The 21627-nt window shown below is 34.5% G+C and overlaps 3 protein-coding genes across 4 annotated transcripts; 2 read left to right on the top strand and 1 right to left on the bottom strand.

The window, feature by feature from the left end:
• The first annotated feature begins 3170 nt into the window (after nucleotides 1-3170).
• On the top strand, nucleotides 3171-5661 carry LOC140823373 (uncharacterized). The gene is made up of 5 exons (XM_073184676.1): nucleotides 3171-3373; nucleotides 3475-3524; nucleotides 3792-3897; nucleotides 4057-4115; nucleotides 5398-5661. The coding sequence occupies exons 1-5, from the start codon at nucleotides 3266-3268 to the stop codon at nucleotides 5441-5443; spliced, it is 369 nt and encodes a 122-aa protein (XP_073040777.1). The 5' UTR covers nucleotides 3171-3265; the 3' UTR covers nucleotides 5444-5661.
• A 3612-nt stretch (nucleotides 5662-9273) lies between these two features.
• LOC140823371 (DNA-directed RNA polymerases II, IV and V subunit 8B-like) lies at nucleotides 9274-13306 on the top strand. Of its 2 annotated transcripts, XR_012116198.1 has the most exons (6): nucleotides 9274-9436; nucleotides 9662-9799; nucleotides 11187-11271; nucleotides 11354-11546; nucleotides 12773-13031; nucleotides 13107-13306. XR_012116198.1 is itself a non-coding variant. In XM_073184673.1 (5 exons), exons 1-4 carry the CDS (start codon nucleotides 9370-9372, stop codon nucleotides 11386-11388), a joined length of 288 nt encoding a protein of 95 aa, XP_073040774.1. In that variant the 5' UTR covers nucleotides 9274-9369; the 3' UTR covers nucleotides 11389-11546; nucleotides 12773-12895. The 2 variants fall into 2 exon arrangements, 1 of the variants encoding a protein (XP_073040774.1); XM_073184673.1 differs by lacking the exon at nucleotides 13107-13306 and having other exon boundaries at nucleotides 9662-9762; nucleotides 12773-12895.
• On the bottom strand, nucleotides 12023-14529 carry LOC140823372 (BTB/POZ domain-containing protein At3g03510-like). Its single transcript, XM_073184674.1, has 3 exons — nucleotides 14251-14529; nucleotides 14022-14091; nucleotides 12023-13890 (listed from the first exon to the last, which is right to left on the bottom strand). The coding sequence occupies exons 1-3, from the start codon at nucleotides 14283-14285 to the stop codon at nucleotides 12313-12315; spliced, it is 1683 nt and encodes a 560-aa protein (XP_073040775.1). The 5' UTR covers nucleotides 14286-14529; the 3' UTR covers nucleotides 12023-12312.
• Between the last annotated feature and the right edge of the window lie 7098 nt (nucleotides 14530-21627).

Genomic DNA, 21627 nt, shown 5'->3' with positions numbered 1-21627 from the left:
TTTGGACAGAACTTGAATGAAAATTCTTTGAATATAATGAGAGGCTATGAGATTTTCGTGTGATTTAACAGAAATGAGAAACAAATATTTATTGGTGCAAATGAATACAATTACACGGCAACAATTCAAAGTTGATTTTTAGTTGTTTAATTGATCGGTGTCCCCAAAAATTAAAGCGGCTTTAATTTCTCAACTATCGGGTTTGTAAAAGACAAAAACTTGTGTGAGACGATCTTACGGGTCGTATTTGTGATACGAATCTCTTATTTGGGTCATCCAATGAAAAAGTATTACTTTTTATGCTCAGAGTATTACTTTTTATTGTGAATATGGGTAGGGTTGACCCGTCTCACAGATTATAATCCGTGAGATAGTCTCATATGAGATCCACTCCTCGTAGGATGCGTTATCAAAATTATACTTGACAACGATATTTTATTTAAACTATATGGTAACTCAATCATGACAATTAATGTTACTTCTCAACAATTCCTTGATCTTGTGTTGGGTTGAGATTCTCAACAATTCCATGATCTTGTGTTGGGTTGAGAAACACAAAAGATTTTGATTTTGATGATAACGTAACTTGTTATTGTGTTTTTAATATATTTACTCAAGTGTATAGTTGCTAGCTCTATTTGGAAACTGAAACTCGAATTTAGCAAAACTAAAAATCCTTCAACCAAAATATATTTACTCGTCAATTTGCATATTTTACAAAATATTTAATCAGTTTTTACGAATATTTTTCGAGTGTCTTCCATTTGGTTTTAAAATCAAAATTGATTTAATTCGTCGGTATTCAATATTTAAAAAATCGACCTATTGTAGCTCAACAATCATTCTTCAATCAATCTTATCATAATGAACTTATAAGAATCGAATACTCGACAATAATAGCATGACATACATTAGTCGTGACTTTCAGTACAGCTTTTAATTGTACAACATACATGTTACATGTGGTACCAATTAGTCTTTTTTTTTTTAGCGAGACATGACCGATTATTCCTCACATGGCTTTCCGAAAGAAGTCAATAAATTGGTGCGCGACAATCTCACACATATATTTTTACTTTAGTCAATTTTAAGATCTTTCACTTTTTTGAAATAAGCATTTTTCCTTTTCTATTAAACAAGTTAACTATTCTGTCAACTACAGCAAGTGGAACAATTCGACAAACGAATATACAAATATATATACCATATTTATGCAGTGTTTGCAAATATTCTAAAAATTAATTATGGACTTTTCTTTTATAAAGTTTTGCTCGTACAACATCGATCGCATTCGTTTATCCAAGTGAGCCAATATGTCAAATCAAGAAATTTGGCAATTGTGAAATGTTCGGTCCATGTTGTTTTTGGTAAATTTTGTAAAAATGACATTCTTTCCACATATGATTTTTAGAAAATTACCTCGCCATTTGATAAATTAAGTTGCATAATCGGATAGGTTCTATGGCGAGAATGTTAGACCCGACTATTATTTTGTTAATCTTTTATCTTACAAACCAATGTGCCCATTAATTTGGGTATAAAACACAAACCCAAAAACATGAATGTGTTAGTGCCCGCCTCGTATAGATAACTTTTGAATTAGTCTAGTCGGATTGAATTTTGACTTGCATCAATTTTATTTTTCTTTCTAATTGTTTTGTCATTTTGATAATTAGTTTATGAGATATCATCAAAATACCATAACTCATCAGGTTTTCAGTTAGTGCAGATAGGGATGGCAATTTCCTCCGAACCCGTTGGAGGATCCGATACCCGACCCGAATAGAAGAGGGTATGGAGGGATTTTTAGACCCGATTAAATAATTGGGTAATCGGGTATGGGGATTTTCGGGTTCGGATATGGAGACGGATTTGATATAATCTGACTCACACCTGACCCGATTACCCGTTTAAATTAATATATATATATATATATATATATATATATATATGTATGTATATATGTATATATATAGTAATTATATTTATTTATATTAAAGATGCATCTTCTCAAATCCAAGTAAATCAGTACCTTTTCTTTTCTCTTCTCTTTCACTTTCACTTTTACGTTTCAAGGTTTTACCACTCTTCTATTTTTCATTCAATTTCTCATCTTCTCCATTGATAAGTTTATTCCATATTTGATTTCAAAAATTGAAAAATGATTTATTTCTTGATTATGGTTCATCGTATTCCTTAGTTCGGATACATATATGATTAGTTCGGAGATGAAGACATGTGTTCCTTAGTTCATTGTATTCCTTCTACAATGTCAAGTAAAGAAGACATGTACGATTTGTTCGGAGATAAACCGATCTTGTTTTATTTTGGGTTGATAATGTTTACATATGATTAAACTAGGGGTAACCCATATCTTATTAATCAATTGAATTATAAATTTTTGGATATGATGTAAATTCTACTATATTTTTGTTGAATTGCATACTTTTGTTCAACTAATATAAACTATTTTTAATATTTTGTTATTTTTTCTATAAAGTTTATTTTGTAAATTTTTATCATTAATAATTTTTCTTATTGTTCATTTAAATATTTTTTAAATATTCATAATTTCATTGAAACAATTTAAATTTGAAAAAAAATCAATTGTATATGATAATAGGGTATTTGGGCAGGGTATGTGTATCCGATAATCTGATGGGTATGAGGATGTGGATGAAATTCAATATCCGATGGGTATGGGGATGAGTATGGGGATGAATTTAATAAATGGATATGGAGATGGAGGTATGAAATCCGACCCATACCCTACCCATTACCATCCCTAAGTACAGATGGTGTTCGTGCAACTCTTATAATAAGTTAAAAATCTAAATTACCTATTTAATTTTCTCGTAAATTTTCTATATTTTACAAGGGCTTAGTACAAAAAAAACTCTTTTTTATTTGATAAAAAACTATCATAAATTAAATTTTAGTAAATTTATTGACACATATATAATTGCCGTATACAATATTATCGCTTCCATAAATTAAATATCTATATTGTGAATTCATAAAAATAAATTATATATAAATTTTATTTTGTAAACATAATTTAATAATTAAAAAGTTTAAAATAATTAATTAAATTAATATATATGTTTATATGGGAGTTCAGTGCGTAGGTTGTGCTAGTAATGAAACTGAAAGATTAATGTTAATAATAATTAAAGGCGCGTTTAGAAATAGATAGTAATCCTCTCGCTGAAACCGCGCTCTATTTCATCATGCAGCGGGAGAACATAATCAAGAACAAATCAAGATGGTTGATTCCAATAATATAAATCAAAGAATTTCTGTGATAATCTTGTGGGCTTTGATTATTCTGCGTTCCGAACAAGTTCTTGCTAAATCTCGAGTCCCAATTTCTGTAAGTTGCGATATTTCTCTTATTTACCCAGAAATGTTTCCACGATTGTGGTCTTACAACGAATTGATGGAAGACCCTTTGTTGATTTGTGTCTGTAACAGGATTCGGAGATTAAAGAGAAGAAAAACGAGTGCTATGCTGACATAGAGAGGTATCGATTTTATGTTTTCATTAGTTTTCTTTACTGGATTTTGTTATTGCTATTTCTGTTTTGAGTTGTCGTTCAGCGGTTTCTTGTGGAATTCTTGAACGATGTGTTTAAGTTCACGTGTATATCATAAATTCACTACTCGTTAGGAATATTTTGAAAATCCTCAACAACAGATCCATTGGTTGTTTGGATAATTTATGAGTTTTTTAGGGTTTGAAATTGTAAATTATCTATTCATATTTTCTTGAGCTGATGCATTGTGTTCAGTGGATTATGGGGTCAGAAATGCACGTCTTCAATGATAGCCAAGGAGAATTGTGCTTTACAATGCCTATCGCCGGTTTGTTACGAGCTTATCTATGAGAGTGACCCGGTAAAAACTTAATTAAGTTCCTGTAAATTCTGATTTTAAATGTGACTTTTCGCATTAATGGGATTTGGGCTGTGGAAATTCTAAATAATATGTTGATGTATGCAAATGTTGAGTAAAGATCTGGCTGAGTATGTGTACTTTGTGTTTCTTGAACGGTAGTTGGAAGAAGGGGAGAAAGATCACACGAGGAGTTCGGAATACAAGTACTGCATGCACAGGTAAATCGCGGATTGTGTATTATTAGGCAATGCCTCAACATAGTTTTTGAAGTTTCAAGACACACATACCTAGATGTGGGTACAGCGAGGAAGCCTCCTCAGTAGGTGCATGCCTATGTTCAAAATCCAATTATTGTTAATGGTTTCCGTTTATTCATATTTGTTAGTACACTAAATATTATTTGTTTTGTATTGATCGATAACTTAGAAAGTATGTATCGCATTCTATGCGACATCTTTTATTCGTATGTTCATAATCTCTTCTATAAGGCATCTATCTGCCTCGGTCTATGCTTAGGCTGTACAAAACTCGTGCATGCAGGGGCAGACCGCAGACCGAATGGTGAGTGGTTGAGATTGAAATTTTTTCGGCATTCATCTGTAATTTTCCCAAAAACTCAAGTTTCATCTCTCGAAAAATTTAAGTTTCACCCTTCTCATTCTGAATCTTGGGTCCACCCTTGCGCTTACGTACCTTACATCCTAAATAAGCTCGTGCTTAACAAGTGAGTATGGTGATGTCATTTAGGCTATATATTGAGATGCATGTTACTAAAACATTGGCCTAATCTATGCTTGCGATTTACTCGGCTGTTAGTTCTTTCGTAATCTATTTCCTGCTAAAAACTGTACTTTCAATGCTGTCTATTTCCTTCACTCTTTGCTTTTTTAACCAGAGAATGGTTTGGATTGCAAGTTGTAGATTTGATAGTTTTTCATTGAACAAGCATTTTGACACCAACGCATTTGATTTCATCTTATATGTAAAAATAAATTTTAATCATCAACCTTAGCAAAGGATGTGTTGGTGCTGGATGTTGGCAGAAAAATTGGATTTGAAAGACTGCGTCCATTAGTTAAAATTTACCATTTTGACCAAGTTTTAGAGGGTTGTGGTACAAGATTAAGATAGATCTAATAAGTTGGATTTTAGAGACTGCTTCCTTTAATGAAAATTCACCATTTTGACCAAGTTTTAGAGGGTTGTGGTATAAGATTAAGATTGCTCTAATAGGTCATGTTGTGAACTATTTGTCACGACTTGACGTATAGATAAGATGCGATTTTTGAATAGAGATTTGTGTTGTAGAAAATGGATCATGTGGGTAATACACCAAAAAGAAAAATTATGATTTTAGTGATGGATTAAGGGAGTATAATTGGGGATACCTTCAATCTTATCTTTGATTTTATATTTTAATGCTGGTGTTTATTTATCCTCCTGGAAGTTACTCCATTGTTGGCCTCATCCTCATCCTCACTTGATGTCCCTTTGGCGCAGGGTATCTCTTGGCGAGAGTTTAGATGGTATCAGAGGTTCGTTATGACCAATTCGACCGCTCGAGCATGTGATATCATTGGGTGTGGGTTAAATTTATCATGTAGAATGATTGGAACATGGCAAAAAGAACACAACACTTCCATTCTATAGTCTCTAGTTTCTGTTAATATAGACATATATCGACTCTTACTCGAATATTCTTGTGAAAAAGAATCTGTTGTACATTAGTTCCAGGTCTTTCAACCACAAATCAGTTGTACATTACGCCTTTCGTGTGACTAGTATTGAGAAAGAGGGGACATAACATTAATGATTACTGCAAAATTAAACAAGTGTGTGTGGTTGTATGTATGTATATTCTTATAAACTCAAGCACTAAATATGGCCTAATCCATGACTGCTGATCGCTAAAATTTGTCTAAAACCGAAAATACAAAGTAAAATGCGATGTCTTAGCCATTCATTTTTGCAAATCAATACTTATTTTATTGTTGTGTACAATAATTTATAAAGTATGTATTTGATGGTGTGACACATTTTTATCAAATATAGAAATATTGATTTCTGAATTACTGCGGCATACGTCAACAACAAGTTCAGATGAAAAGAACCACATATCATTCAAGGCATTCGTTTGAACAAACATGGAAAGGCTAAATGCTAATATAGCAAATCTTTAGTAGATAAAAGGACACATCTCTTATTTTAAAAAATAAACTTGGGACCAGATGCTAAAAATGATAATTGAATTTGAAAGCTCAATTTCAATAACTTAAAAGATATATTTTTTAGATTTGTAGGTCTATTTATTTTTATTTTTACAAGTAACATGATTAATAAATGATAATAACAATAATAATAAAAATAAATATTTTAAAAAATAAAATAAGACAAATTCTTGAATTTTTCTTATTTCATTTTTTATTAATAGTAAAAATAAAATATAAATAAAGTGGTATGATACACATACATTTTCTTTAAATTTTGATAAATAAATCAACATATTTAAAATAAATAAATAATTTTTTAAACAATAAAAAAGGACAATTTTTAAAAGATAAATTATCTAATATTTTTCGAATAAAGATTTTTTTGAAAAAAAAAATTGGTTTACAATTTCACTATTTTTAGGTAATCTATCTTTCAAATTATTGAACTTGAACTTTGGTATGTGGTTTGAAGCAAAAACTTGTGTGAGACGGTCTCACGGGTCATATTTGTGAGACGGATCTCTTAAATGGATTATCCATGAAAAAGTATTATCTTTTAAGCTAAGAGTATTACTTTTTATTGTGAATATGGGTAGGGTTGACCCGTCTCACAGATTAAGATTCGTGAGACGGTCTCACATGAGACACACTCGTGGTTTGAATACCCATTTTTTTAAAAAATAAAAGATATGCCCAAATTTAAAAGGAAAAAAAAAACGTTGCATTAATCCTATGTCTATTTTGGCGGACATTTGCAAAACTCCACCATGCACATTAATTTTAAATTTCTTTCTTAAATTATTTATAAAAAACTCAATTATTATATAATATAGATATTAAAAAAAATCGAGGTTATCGAAACAAATTGAAATATATATATATAAATATATATAATTTATATAAACTTCGATTTTAATATTTACAATCGAATTTAAAATTTTGATTTTCGGATGAGTTCGATTTTTAGTTACTTCCATTTGGATTTATGATTTTTGTAGTTTTAGTTGAAGTTTGAACACACATACTCTAATCATCCTATTATATGTACTTGTTTGGTTAAACATGCATGAATGAAGGTAATACTTCCGGTTTGTTTTTCTAACAATACTGTTCGATTATTTCGATTCGGTTTTGCTAAATATTTATAGTAGTAATTAATATATATTTAAAATATAATATATTGTATTTTAGTTAAAATTTTAAATATAAAATCTAAATGAACTAAATAAATAACAATCAACTAAAAATTAACAAAATATTCTTAAATCACTAAATATCATCTCGTAAAATATATGATTAAGATAAAAATATAAATAAACTATTAATTTAATTACATTTTTTTCATGCTTGTTCGATTTTGACAACTAAAATTTGAAATCAAACTACATAAAATTCAGTTTTAACATTTATATTTGTATTTAAAAATTCCATTTTCGGTTGTGTCCAGTTTTCAATTTCTTCGGTTTGGATTTACGACTTTTCGGTTTTATCCGAAGTTTGAACACCCTTACTCTAATCATCCAACTATATATATTTTTTGGGTTAAACATGCATGAGTGAAGGTACTAATGAGATATGTGACCTTCTAGAAGGTTATCGTGCGTCAAGCTGCTGACTTACGCCGTTTGATCTGGTTAGTTAGGTAGGTCGTACAAGAGCGACGTCGAATCTTAATAGGTATATTGTCTTTGCTGGGATAGAACCGAAAGTAAGAAAATAGTAAGACTGATATCTAAGAGTTATAGTACATCACCAACAGATAGACACACACATTCACGGACTCATGAGCCTAACAACTCGACTCATTAATACCCAAGTAGTGAACTCTCGTTGTCATAAATATAAGAAAATTGAGTTGTGTATTGGTAATAATTATTTCTTTTAGTCTAGTGGTACATGTTTGATCCTAACAATTGATATAAGAGATATGTCTTGAGTTCAAGTCTTCCAAGAAGCATATTTCTATACTTCTTAGTGGATGTCAGGTGAAGCGTACATCAATGAGAGCAGTACTATTTGAGTGAACTCTAGGAAAATTTTCGTTCGTTAAACTGTTGATGTTGCTCCACAGTTGACTATGTGAGCTGTAAAATCTTAATATGTAATATTGTGTCTATTAAGGATATGACCAATGGTAATGAGATTGTAATACTGATATTTAATGGGTTTGATCTGGTTGGTTAAGTGAACCGTAAAAGAGTGACGTCAGATCTTAACAAAGCCAATGACAAGGAAATGATAAAACTGATATCTAAGGGATATGAGATAGCCCAACAGAGAGACACAAACATCCCAGTCTAATTAGACTAACAGCCTGACCCATTAATAATCAAGTAGGTTCGTAACAGTTCGACCCATTAATACCTAATTAGATATAATCTGCGTTGCCACAATTATAAGGAAATAAAATAGCATCTCGGCTAACTCCTATAGCTTTTGGGCTTGATCTGGTTGGCTAAGTGGGTCGTAAAAGAGTGATGACATATCTTAACAACGCCAATGACAAGAAAACGATAAAACTGATCTCTAATGGATCTGAGATATCACTAATAGATAGACACACACCTCCCAACCTCATGAGACTAACAGCCCGACCCATTAATAATCAAGTAGGTTCGTAACAGCCCGATCCATCAAGAATCAAGTAGGTTCAATCTGCGTTGCCACAATTATAAGAAAATAAAGTTTCATCTCGGCTGCAACCTATATCTTTCTTCTAGTGATAAGCGCTTGAACATAACAATATCACATTTTTCTTTACATTTTATTTTCTCACTTACAATTTTAATTTCAAAAATTAATAATTTTCAATTTAAAATAAAAACTATTTTACTATTAATTTATTTTATGAGATGCTCTAATATATATGTGTGTACATATATATTTCAGATTTCATGTGGGACGTCATTGTGCCAATATCCACTCAAAATATTTTGGACATAAAAATATATTTTTTATGAGTTTAATATCCGTATCATGAAATTCCTCATGACCTGTTGCGATACATGAGTTATTGTGTTAAAATAAATATTAATCAATGGGGATATGATAAGAGGAGTGAGTCTCATGTGAGACAGTCTCATAGGTCATATGAATGATCTAAATAAGAGATCCGTCTAAAAAATATGACCATTGAAATCGTGTAATATAAGTTTTTGTTTGATAAGAGTCATTAGAAGTCCATTGTTTGAAATGGGAATTTCAGAATTTCTAATAATATTTTTTCTGTTCGTGGCTTTGCAGGTGACTAGTTTGGAAGATTATGGCTGAAATTCGCTTTGATGAGACTATCGAAGTTCTTAGTATCGAAGACAAACAAAATAAGAGGGGTCAACGAAAAAAAGCCATGATCTTGATGTTCCCTTATATGTAGTTCGTGTAAAGAAATTTCGTTTTTAGTCAAGAAATCAGACATTGTTTCTTCCCCTTTGGCTTTGTTTACTTTTTTTCTTCCCCTTTGGCTTTGTTTCTTTGGAGGGCTTTCGTTTCTATGTAGTTTAAAAGTTAAAGTTCAAACTTCATTTTCAATATGTGAATATTGGATGATGCTGCAGTTTATCGCATTGTGGCAAAGAGCGAAAATGGGGAGTTTTATTTGGAACTAGACGTGCACACCTCACTCTATTCCATGCTTTCAGGGGAGAAATATAAAACGGTGATATCTAACTCTCTACATTTGGATGGTTCCTCAGGTTCTGCTCTTTTTGCGTTCCTTCATGGGTTACTTGATTAGGTTCATGTGATAATAATGGCAGTTGATTGTTTTCTTGATGCGGGAAGGGCGAGTCGGGCCAATTTAGTTATGCAATTTCTCTGAAGTTGTGCTTATGTGAAGTGTTGATTTGAAATATTAAGGGACAAATGAATTTGCTCAAGACTGTGACCGGAAAATTTTCATTTTGGATCGGATGTGTAATTCGAACCCCACCGGTTATTTGAAATTGCAACGAATGACCTTACTCAATTGGCCAAAACATAACTTCACTTCTTTTGTTGTCCTTTCTTCTGTTAGTTCTATTTCTGTCTAGAGTTAGTTTCCTTAGTTCTGTTTCCGTTTAGAGTTAGTCTCCACTTGGCCTTGTATACATGGTGGCTTGCATATAAATAATGGAATAAAAGAGAAATGGTTTTAACTGTATGGCTATTAGGAAATATACAGTTCATTAGTTCTCGGACATATTTATCTTTGTCGCCAGCATTTTTTCACTTCTGAGGTAGTTTATAGTTGGGTAAGACTTGATGCTTTAAAGTTTTCTAAAGTTATAATGGTTATTTAGTTTATTTTGTAGAACCAGCATTAACAGATCATTTTTTTCTGTGATATGCATGGACTGCCACACCTTTTTTAGATTGACATCGCCTATAGGACCCTGATAGTGGAAGGTGTTATTGTATAGTTCTTTACCTTTTGTTGTTTTTTTGTTACGGCCCAGAAGGGCGTTGTAACACAGTTTCTTTGGCTATCTCCTACAATGTCACCAAGGTTCCATAGTGTTGCAAACTATGTTGTTCACAATAGGCTTTGCTGGTAGCATTTCACATTTATCTTCAGTTGGTGAAAATGAATGATCTAAGTTGCTAGCTAAATTTTATATTTAGCATGATAATTCATTCCACGAACCAATATGAGGACAAGAGTATTACATTTAATTCTCTTACAATTCGAGACATCTTCATCTGGTGTAGATTTTATATATAAGTGGCATGATTCTAGAGATAGTTCATACGGGTTAAAATAGTGGCTTCCAACCATACAACAATTTTCCGGGCTCAATTGGCTCCATCAAAAATGACTATGTCGACCCTGATTTCTTTGTAAAAATGATTAACCTATGCTTTAGAAAAGTCGATGCTAAGCTGTCTCAAACTTTTTCACATGAATCAGTTTGGGATAATAGTATTACTATTTTTTTTCATTTTATTTCAATATTTTTTATATAATGAACGGGCTTGCTTAATAACCATTAGCAAACATGATTGATTTTGGAATGAAGCTTGTCTATTGTGCATATTCATTCACATGTTTATCAAATATCATATCAAGGCTTAAATATTTTGCTTTATATTCTCCAATCACAGGGCAAACAAGACTCTCTTGCTGATGCATTTGAGTTTGTGATGCATGGGCTGCTGTACAGGATGCCAAAGGCAGCAATACTGAAGTGTAGGTCATCTGCACATTTTCTGTTTATACCTGATTCGTTCAAAACTGCAACAATTTGGCATTTGATATTCTTATTTGACAGGGTGGTATACATTTCTTTTGGAGGACTCCAGTTGATGTTGAGAGGTGATCTGCTGAAGATGCATCAATTTAGCAACAGAAAACTGTTTCTTCTCTTGAGGAAGATGTGATACCTAATGGAAACTCCTGGAGTTTCAGCTGCTTATTTTACAGTGTTGGGACTTGGAAGTCAATCTTGACATCATCTTTTGAAGGTGTGTGAGTTAATTCTGATTCAGTTTTCATGCATTATTCTTTTTTACTTTTAAAACTAACTTTGATCCGCTTTCAAATTAAATTTTCGCTCTTTTGTACATCATTCACGACATAAATATGTACATGAACACGTTTTAATGTAGCACATTTTATCCATCTTAAAGAGAAACTTAATTTAATTCACATTTTAATGAATGGAACAAGTCTTGCTTCTGAAAAACCGTCGACTTTCCATAATTCTTGTGGACATATTTTGGAAATGTCTTTTGAAAATTATTTTCTCTATTCCTGAGTTGGAAATGAGAGATTCCTGGGGAGTTAATACCTAGTGCAAGCGAATTCTATACTGGTTCTGGTCCTAAACTGTATACATAATCACCTTTTAAAATGAACACTTCACATTCCTTCAGTTCACTGTAACTACAAATCTCCTTTTTCTTTCATATGCAAAGTAATAAAAGAATCCGATCTTATGTTTAAAAGCCATGGAAAAAGGAATTAAACATTACTTTAGGTCCTAAGCTCTTGTTCCAGTGCTAAATACAGATTTAGTAGTACCGTTCATAACAGAAAATCTTAAATGAACAACGATTCACCCATCATGGCTAGAGTCACTTGGGTATGCACTAGAAACATCCAAGTCACACTTGAAAAGTCAATACACGAAAGCATTAAAATATTTGGGTTTTGCTCACCAATTCAAAATAAAATCACTAAAAGGCGTTCTTAATTATCTTGTTAGTAAGCAAGATTAAATTCATAGCTCTATTTAGGATGCACCTTCTTCTTCTTCCTAACATGGCAGTCACATTCATGAATACTTGTAGTTGCACACCCCAACTTCCTTTTCATTTCTTTCCAAATATTCTTTCTAGGACTTTTCACATTTTTGCAGCTAATTTCTCTCCTCATAGCACTGCATTCGCTCTCCAGAGCCAATATTTTATTTCCAATCTCCTCGATTTCCGTCACTACGTCTTCCTTGCCCTGTTCCTCCACTTCCGCCACCTTCTTCAACCCACCACCATAGATTTTCACTTCTTTCGCAATTTCGTCTCTCAGTTTCAACTGTCCTACGAATAGCACTTGCACCACCACACGAGTCGGCAGCTTATTGTTCTGAGCGGCATGTTCGCATGCTTCTCGAGTCATCTTGTTGCAATCCAAAAACCTGCATAGTTCCTCCTTTTCTGATTCTGTCAAGTACCGGTGCTTGTCTAAGTAGATGTCAATAGCCCGGTATATGCCATCGGACGTCCTTGGGGTCCCCGCCGATGCTGCGACTGACATATCAGCAAATGCCATGAAAGTTGTCTTTTTTAAGTCTATATCAGCAGAAATTTCCGCCAAGAATTCATCTATAAGTTCAGCTACTGATAATAGTCCAGAATCGCCTGGTCCGGTATAGTTGCTGTAGAAAATCTTCAAAATTCTTCTTACACATTCAGTGTCGTACTGTTCATCCTTTGAAGATCCTTGACAAGGTATTAACAAGTCCTTCACAGATACATGATCTAATTGATTTCCTATTCTAATTTCTAAACCATTTTTGCATTCAGGCTTTGCTCCAAGCGCCATTGCAAAGTGCAACATTCCGAAGAGAAATGTGCTGGGAAGAACCCCCTTTTGACGTGGCAGCAGTCCCTCCAAAACCTCAACTATTTCTCTTTGAGAATTTTCCAGGTAAACCGAGGCATCATCTCCTCTTTTGTAAAATAACCATTTCTTTGCATAATCACAAAGATTTGCAGCCACATATTCTTGAGGGACTTTACGTCGAAGCATCATACATATGATATATTCATACAACCTCAATGAAAGTATAGTTAAATCTTCCGATTTCCAGTCATGGTCAAAGAGCTTCCTCCTCACACTTGCTTGCCTTAAACCATTGCCATTCTCATCACTGTCGTCATCAGAGACCAAATTCTTTATTGGTTCTCCTAGTAAACCTGGATCTTCCAACACTTTCGAGACAACAGATTCCACACAGTAATCAACCAGGCCCAACTGTAAAGCTTCTTGTAGAACATTCTCTGTAGTCTTTAGAGCTTTAATTGATTTGTTCCAGCTAGGTATAATTTCTTGCTCGAAGAACACAATGGTCTTGTTTAGCAGATTGTTAGGACAGTGGCTTTCTGTCATTCCAAGGTAGTGAGCAAGACAGGCTACACGAACAATGTTTTCTGTCGACAAATTGATCTCATATCCCTGGCAGAATCTTTCAACAATCTCCAACGAATCTTGATCAGCTGGGATATCATGAAGCAACTGGGAAGGATTTTCGTGAGGGCTTTGTTTCAATAATTTTGCTATTTTTTCTGATTTGGGGGCCAAAAGTTCCTGACAGTAATTCAAAGTTAGCCACCAGAATGAATACAAGTAAAGTAGAGGTCGAAGATGAAACTTAGTGGGCACAAGCAGATGGCCCAACACCCATATTCTCAACACGTTTTCTGAAAGATAGTTTTTACCTTATCCAGGGCGAAAACCGATCCACCTATATGAAACTGTACTTCTGATGGGGGTCTTGCCTTCGGTCTCCTGAATAAGAAGGGGGAAAACACCATGTTACGAATCTATAATCGGAACTATGTTCTGACTTTGAAATTCAATCTAATGGGGTGGTGGCTTCGTGCACTTTGCACTTTGATCGTATTATTTTTATTTTAATTCGAACTGAAGTAGAGTGTGGAGGCTTACCAGGTATGACTTTCTGTGGCTTGTCTAGCTGCCATCTCCTGTTGTTCGATCGATCTCCTCTTTCCAATACCAAAATGCAGCAAAATTTATGATTTTGATGTGACTGAAAAATGTACGATTTTTGATTTCTTGGTATGAAAAATAAGGTTGTTCTTGCATACTGAGAATGAAGAGCAAGTTTATTATTTGAACAAGTCTACCGTTGCTATGTGGCTGGGTTTGTTAGGATAGGCTTAGATTCACATGGGATTTCTTGATATTCTGTTTTACTTGGCAAAATATGTTTTTTGTGTAATTCCAAGGTTGTCTATGTGTTTACCTATCTAAATATATTCTGCCACGAGTGATCTAAACACTTTGATTTTCATCATAAATAAAGTATTGTGTATTTAAATTAATATTTTTTTTAATCTAAATTAATATTGATTTGTTTTCCAAATGGACATCGAGAAAGGATGGATTTAATAGGAATAATGCCTAAAATTTAAAATCCTACGTCAAACTTTCTTTTAAAATCTATTCAATTATCTTTTTTCGACTATATTTCTTATATTTTTTCGCCTCCTTCCCAGTTAGAACCAAATATTAATGAAATTGATTTAAGTTTGTTTATTTCCATAGTTAAACTAAAACAACTGATTTTTTAAGGAAAAATTGTTATGAAACGTAAAACATAACGGTAACAGAACGGGACATGGACTACATGGGGTGATACCTGTTATTATGTTTCGAATCTTAGCACAGATAATTATTGTATCCGTGACAACCAACTAAAAATAGGCATTTAAGCAAAATGTCTGGTTGGATTCGTTCAACAAGTTTAAAAAATGTATGCTAAAATATGTTAACTCATTATTTGGTTTATCATTAAGTATTTTTTTTCGTGTTTCTATTTCATATATTATCACACAATTATATTTTTTATTTTTTTCTGATTTAGATATTTAAATTATGGTGTGTTTTTTTCTTTTCGAATATTGGTTCAACTAGAAAAAAATTTGTTTTACTCACGGGAACATGATAGACTTCCATTCAATTCCATGCTACAAATCCAAGCAGAGAGGGATCGAGCAAGGGATGTCAGTATACTTAGGCATCTCCACCCCATTCACGTTATTTTGATGTTGGAGTTTCTTCCAACGGAGCGACGCTATTTTGCAAAACAGCGCAGCTCTATTTCTCTTTGCGCCAAATTTGACGTAGAAGAGTTTTCTTTTTTAATTTTTTTTGTTTTTTTAATTATAAATATTTGTCGGCAATAATTTGGCAAAGAATAGTCAAAAGTGGCATGCACACGTTTTTCAGATTTTTGAAGGTTGGCATATTTGATGAAAGACGCGTATAAAACGTGTTTTCACACTGACAGGAAGTTCTATAAATAGAGCTTCATTCCTTCATTCTGAAATCATCCCTTCTTCGAGTTTTCTCTCATCTTATAAGCATTTGAGTGCTTAGTTCTATAATATTTGTGAGGTGTTTGTTCTCCTGTATTAAGAGAGTGTGTGTTCTCTTTGGAAACACAGTGAGTGAGTTGTACACCAGTAAAATATTATAGTGGAAATTCTTTTCATCTTGTCCGTGGTTTTTACCCTAATAATTTTTAGGGGTTTTCCACGTAAATCTCGGTGTCCAGTTTATTCTTTATTTTCGGGTTTTATTATCTCAAATTCCGCACGTGGAACCAACAAGTGGTATCAGAGCCAGGTTTAAAATTTCTTAAAATTCTGAGTATGCTCTGTGGTTGCAGCCTAGACTGATCTTCCACATCAGAAAAGATTTTTTTTGAGATTTTTTATTTAAGGCGGGATTATTTTGTCCGGTCTACTAAAATTGTTGTAGACATAATGGCGGGAAGGTACGAGATAGCAAAATTCAACGGAAGCAATTTTATGCTGTGGAAAATAAAGATACAAGTAGTTTTAAGAAATGAGAATTGCTTGGCGGCTATTGGAGATAGACCGGTGGAGATTACGAATGAAGGAAATGTGGCCAGTACTTCAGGCGGTGGTGAAATATTATTCAGCGAAGCGGCAACTGTTGCAGAAGGCAGACACAAATTTTGTGACACATGGATTATGGATTCAGGAGCGACGTGGCACATGACGTCTCGGAGAGAATGGTTTGATCATTATGAACCAGTCTCAGGAGGATCTGTATTCATGGGAAATGATCATGCCTTGGAAATCGCTGGGGTCGGTACTATCAAAATTAAAATGTTTGATGGCACCATTCGCACCATACAGGAGGTACGACATGTGAAAGGACTGACGAAAAATCTTTTGTCCTTGGGGCAATTGGATGACATCGGGTGCAAAACTCGTATCGAGAATGGGATCATGAAAATTGTGAAAGGCGCGCTTGTTGTTATGAAGGCGGAAAAGGTTGCTGCAAATCTGTATGTACTTTTGGGAGAAACACACAAAGAGGCAGAACTAGCTGTTGCATCAATTGGTTCAGGAGAAGAATTAACAGTGTTATGGCATAGAAAGCTCGGGCATATGTCAGAACGAGGGTTGAAAATTCTCTCAGAACGGAAGCTGCTGCCGGGACTTACAAAAGTGTCACTACCCTTTTGTGAGCATTGTGTTACCAGTAAACAACACAGATTAAAGTTTGGCACTTCTACTGCCAGGAGCAAAAGCATATTGGAGCTGATTCATTCGGATGTTTGGCAAGCACCGGTTGTATCCCTAGGAGGAGCGAGATATTTTGTCTCGTTCATTGATGATTTCTCTAGGAGATGTTGGGTGTATCCAATCAAGAAGAAATCAGATGTTTTCCAAGTCTTCAAAGATTTCAAAGCGCGGGTTGAACTTGATTCTGAAAAGAAAATAAAGTGTTTGAGGACTGACAATGGAGGAGAATATACCAGTGACGAGTTTGATGCATTTTGTCAACATGAGGGCATCAAAAGACAGTTCACGACGGCTTACACACCTCAACAGAATGGAGTGGCGGAGCGGATGAATAGGACCTTGTTGGACAGAACAAGAGCTATGTTGAGGACTGCGGGTCTAGAAAAGTCATTTTGGGCGGAAGCAGTCAAAACCGCTTGTTATATTATCAATCGTTCTCCTTCAGTGGCGATTGATTTGAAGACTCCGATGGAGATGTGGACCGGGAAGCCGACAGATTATTCTCATTTGCATACATTTGGAAGTCCGGTGTACGTTCTGTACAATGAGCAAGAAAGATCGAAGTTGGATTCGAAATCCAGAAAATGTATCTTCTTGGGTTATGCTGATGGAGTAAAGGGGTTTCGCTTGTGGGATCCTACTGTTCACAAGCTTGTCATCAGCAGGGATGTTATCTTCGAGGAAGATAAAGTAAAGGGAGACAAAGGCACACAGAATTCAGAAATTACTATTTTTCAGGCAGAAAATAAGACAGACGAAGGTCAAGTTTCTTGTGAAGCAGTACCAGAGCACGAAGAACAAGTACAAGTTGAGTCTGAGGTTTCCACTGTGAGGCAGTCAACTCGAGACAGAAGACCACCAGGTTGGCTTTCAGATTATGTCACTGAAAGCAACATTGCATATTGTCTATTATCAGAAGATGGTGAGCCATCGAGTTTCCACGAGGCTACTCAAAGCTCGGATGTATCTTTGTGGATGATAGCAATGCAAGAAGAATTGGAGGCATTAGACAGGAATAAAACTTGGGATCTTGTTACACTACCACGAGGGAGGAAAGCCATCGGTAACAGATGGGTCTATAAGATCAAGCGAGATGGCAATAATCAAGTGGAACGGTATCGTGCTAGATTGGTAGTAAAAGGGTATGCTCAGAAAGAAGGCATTGACTTCAATGAGATATTTTCTCCTGTGATTCGGCTTACAACAGTCAGAGTAGTGTTGGCATTGTGTGCGGTGTTTGACCTACATCTAGAACAGCTAGATGTAAAAACGGCGTTTCTTCATGGAGATCTTGAAGAAGAAATCTATATGCTCCAGCCAGAAGGTTTTGCGGAAAAAGGCAAAGATAACTTGGTTTGCAGGTTGAAGAAATCTCTGTACGGTCTCAAACAGGCGCCGAGGTGTTGGTACAAGAGATTTGATTCCTATATCATGAGCCTTGGATACAACAGACTGAGTGCAGACCCTTGTACGTATTTCAAGAGGTCTGATGATGATTATATCATTTTGCTGTTGTATGTGGACGACATGTTGGTAGCAGGCCCCAACAAAGATCAGGTCCAAGGATTGAAGGCACAGTTGGCTAGGGAATTTGATATGAAGGACTTGGGACCAGCAAACAAGATTCTAGGGATGCAAGTTCACCGAGATAGAAGTAACAGAAAGATTTGGCTTTCACAGAAAAATTATTTGAAGAAAGTCTTGCAACGCTTCAACATGCAAGATAGTAAGCCAATATCGACCCCTCTTCCTGTTAACTTCAAGTTATCCTCCGAGATGTGTCCTAGCTATACTTGTCAAATTGGGTTAGGCCCGTCGGGCCGGCCCGCCCCGCTATAAAAATTGAGTGGGTTGGGTTGATAAAATAGCAGCCCGTCTGGAGGCGGGCCAAATGGGTTGAGCCCGTTTGGGTTGCGGGTCAAGATGGGTCGGGCCCAAACGGGGCTGGCTGGCCCGCCAAAGCCCGCCAAATTAATGTAGAATTATACATTTTTAAGTTTTATATAAAAATTGTAATAAGTCTCATGCGCCTACATCACTCTCTTATCTTATTTATTTTTTATTTTTCTCATGGGCCTCGCCTCCATCACTCACTCTGGTAAAATCTGAATCTCTGTAAATTTTATTCATGAAGCTAAAAATAATTTTTAACCATAGCAGGTGTTTGTGAACCCAAGAGCGGTTTCGTTTGAAATCCGACGAGTTGGAGTGAAATTTTTTGAACCCGATGGAGGTTTGCTAATTATGTGTATTGTTGAACAGATAATATTTTATAAAATTTACAATTGTCTCTTTTCTTGACTTTATGTTCTCTTCCACGTCTCAATCTTCATGTTTGGTTTAATCACTTTGCTTTTTATGGATTATGTTGTATGCTTTCTTAATTTCTTATTTCAATGTTTTTAAGTATTTTATGAAACTATTTGATTGAAATATATTTTTCTTCTATGTTTACTGGATTAATGTTTATCATTTTTTTATTTTAAAAAAATAAGCGGGTCGGCCCGCCTAACCCGCGGCCCAAGGTGGGTTGGGTTGGGTTGGCCATTTAGAGGCCCGCCAAAATGCGGGCCGGCCCGCCCCGCCCCGCCTAATGGCGGGTTGCGGCGGGTGGCGGGTCGGCCCGCCCCGCCAGCCCGTTTTGACATGTCTAGTCCTAGCAGTGAAGCAGAGAGGATGGAGATGTCTCGAGTACCGTTTGCATCAGCAGTGGGAAGTTTGATGTTCGCCATGATATGTACAAGACCGGACATTGCTCAAGCAGTGGGAGCAGTTAGTCGGTATATGGCGAATCCTGGAAGAGAGCATTGGAGCACTGTTAAGAGGATCCTTAGATACATTAAGGGTACCTCGAATGCTGCATTATGTTATGGAGGATCGGATTTTACACTCAGGGGCTATGACGATTCAGATTATGCAGGTGATCCTGATAAGAGGAAATCTACTACTGGTTATGTGTTTACGCTTGCAGGGGGAGCAGTAAGTTGGGTTTCAAAACTGCAGACGGTTGTGGCGTTATCTACAACAGAGGCAGAATACATGGCAGCTACTCAAGGTTGTAAGGAGACAATATGGATTAAAAGGTTATTGGAGGAGATCGGGCACAAACAAGAAAATGTTTCTTTGTTTTGTGACAGTCAGAGTACCTTGCACATCGCAAGGAATCCAGCCTTTCATTCCAGGACGAAACACATTGGAGTACAATTTCATTTTGTGCGAGAAGTGGTAGAAGAAGGAAGCGTGGATATGCAGAAGATCCATACTAAGGATAACATAGCTGATTTTCTGACCAAGCCAGTAAACATTGAAAAGTTTGAGTGGTGTAGATCCTCAAGTGGCCTAGCGGAAACGTAAGCAGCGGGTAATGGCAAGATTGAAAGGATGTGTGGAGATGTGTTTGATTCTCAATCAAATCTCCAAGTGGGAGAAATGTCGGCAATAATTTGGCAAAGAATAGTCAAAAGTGGCATGCACACGTTTTTCAGATTTTTGAAGGTTGGCATATTTGATGAAAGACGCGTATAAAACGCGTTTTCACACTGACAGGAAGTTCTATAAATAGAGCTTCATTCCTTCATTCTGAAATCATCCCTTCTTCGAGTTTTCTCTCATCTTATAAGCATTTGAGTGCTTAGTTCTATAATATTTGTGAGGTGTTTGTTCTCCTGTATTAAGAGAGTGTGTGTTCTCTTTGGAAACACAGTGAGTGAGTTGTACACCAGTAAAATATTATAGTGGAAATTCTTTTCATCTTGTCCGTGGTTTTTACCCTAATAATTTTTAGGGGTTTTCCACGTAAATCTCGGTGTCCAGTTTATTCTTTATTTTCGGATTTTATTATCTCAAATTCCGCACGTGGGACCAACAATATTTATATTAAAATTATAAATTTTATTTATATAATAATATATAATTAATAAAAAGGAAAAAAATATAAATAAATTTTATAAAAAAGTAAGAGTAGTCGAGCTCTTATGAGAAGCTCCACTCACCTTAAAATTTTTTTTAAAAAAAAGAAAAAGAAAAGTAGGTCGGGCTCTTCTCACTCACCTTAAAATAAAAAAACAAAAAAGAAAAAAGAAAAAAGAAGAGTGGGCAAGAGTTGGACCCACTCACCTCGACCCACTTTTTATTTAATTGAATTTTAAATGAATTATATTTTTGTTTCTTTTAAAATTTTAATAGATCCATTCTAAACGTATCTACTAATCCAAACTCATCTATCAATCTAAACGTATCTACCGGTCAAAAATCATTTTAATAATATTATCGCAATTATTAATAATATATTATTAATTATATCAAATATAAAATATAATTCTAATTATATCACTAAATTTAAAATATAAATATTTAATAAATAATAAGAAAAAAATAAATAAATCAAATAAAAAAGAATATTCTAGAAATATTTTTTTAGAGTAAGATTTGAAGTAGATGAGTTGGAGATAAATATTATATTTGGTATAGAAACTGCACTATTTTAAAATAGAGTTGCTTTAAAATAGAGTTTTGGGTTTGAGATGACATTATATCTATCTTTGTTTCTTCTGTATAATGTTCATTTCAAATTTGTTTTAGAAAAAAGTTTTATACTAAAATTATAAAGTTTTAAACCAAAATTTAAGTAAAGTTTTAATTTAAATATGTAATGATTATTGTAACCCCCTTAACCTATGACAATAAACTAAAAATCCAATAATGCGGAAGCCTTATAAAAGATTTGGAGAAAAGTAATAAT

The sequence above is a fragment of the Primulina eburnea genome, chromosome 2 (assembly GCF_022965805.1).
Source record: "Primulina eburnea isolate SZY01 chromosome 2, ASM2296580v1, whole genome shotgun sequence".
In the NCBI taxonomy this organism is placed as follows: Eukaryota; Viridiplantae; Streptophyta; class Magnoliopsida; order Lamiales; family Gesneriaceae; genus Primulina; species Primulina eburnea.
This window is presented reverse-complemented; position numbering and strand designations above follow the sequence as displayed.

Coding starts and splice junctions, on each gene's coding strand:
- LOC140823371 (XM_073184673.1), top strand. CDS start 9,370: ATGGCTGAAATTCGCTTTGATGAGACTATCGAAGTTCTTAGTATCGAA. Junction 9,763..11,186: donor CAGGGGAGAAATATAAAACG/GTGATATCTAAC, acceptor CTCCAATCACAG/GGCAAACAAGACTCTCTTGC. Junction 11,272..11,353: donor AAAGGCAGCAATACTGAAGT/GTAGGTCATCTG, acceptor CTTATTTGACAG/GGTGGTATACATTTCTTTTG.
- LOC140823372 (XM_073184674.1), bottom strand. CDS start 14,285: ATGGCAGCTAGACAAGCCACAGAAAGTCATACCTG. Junction 14,092..14,250: donor GCCACAGAAAGTCATACCTG/GTAAGCCTCCAC, acceptor CTTCTTATTCAG/GAGACCGAAGGCAAGACCCC. Junction 13,891..14,021: donor CGGTTTTCGCCCTGGATAAG/GTAAAAACTATC, acceptor AATTACTGTCAG/GAACTTTTGGCCCCCAAATC.
- LOC140823373 (XM_073184676.1), top strand. CDS start 3,266: ATGGTTGATTCCAATAATATAAATCAAAGAATTTCTGTGATAATCTTG. Junction 3,525..3,791: donor TGCTATGCTGACATAGAGAG/GTATCGATTTTA, acceptor CATTGTGTTCAG/TGGATTATGGGGTCAGAAAT. Junction 4,116..5,397: donor TACAAGTACTGCATGCACAG/GTAAATCGCGGA, acceptor CCTTTGGCGCAG/GGTATCTCTTGGCGAGAGTT.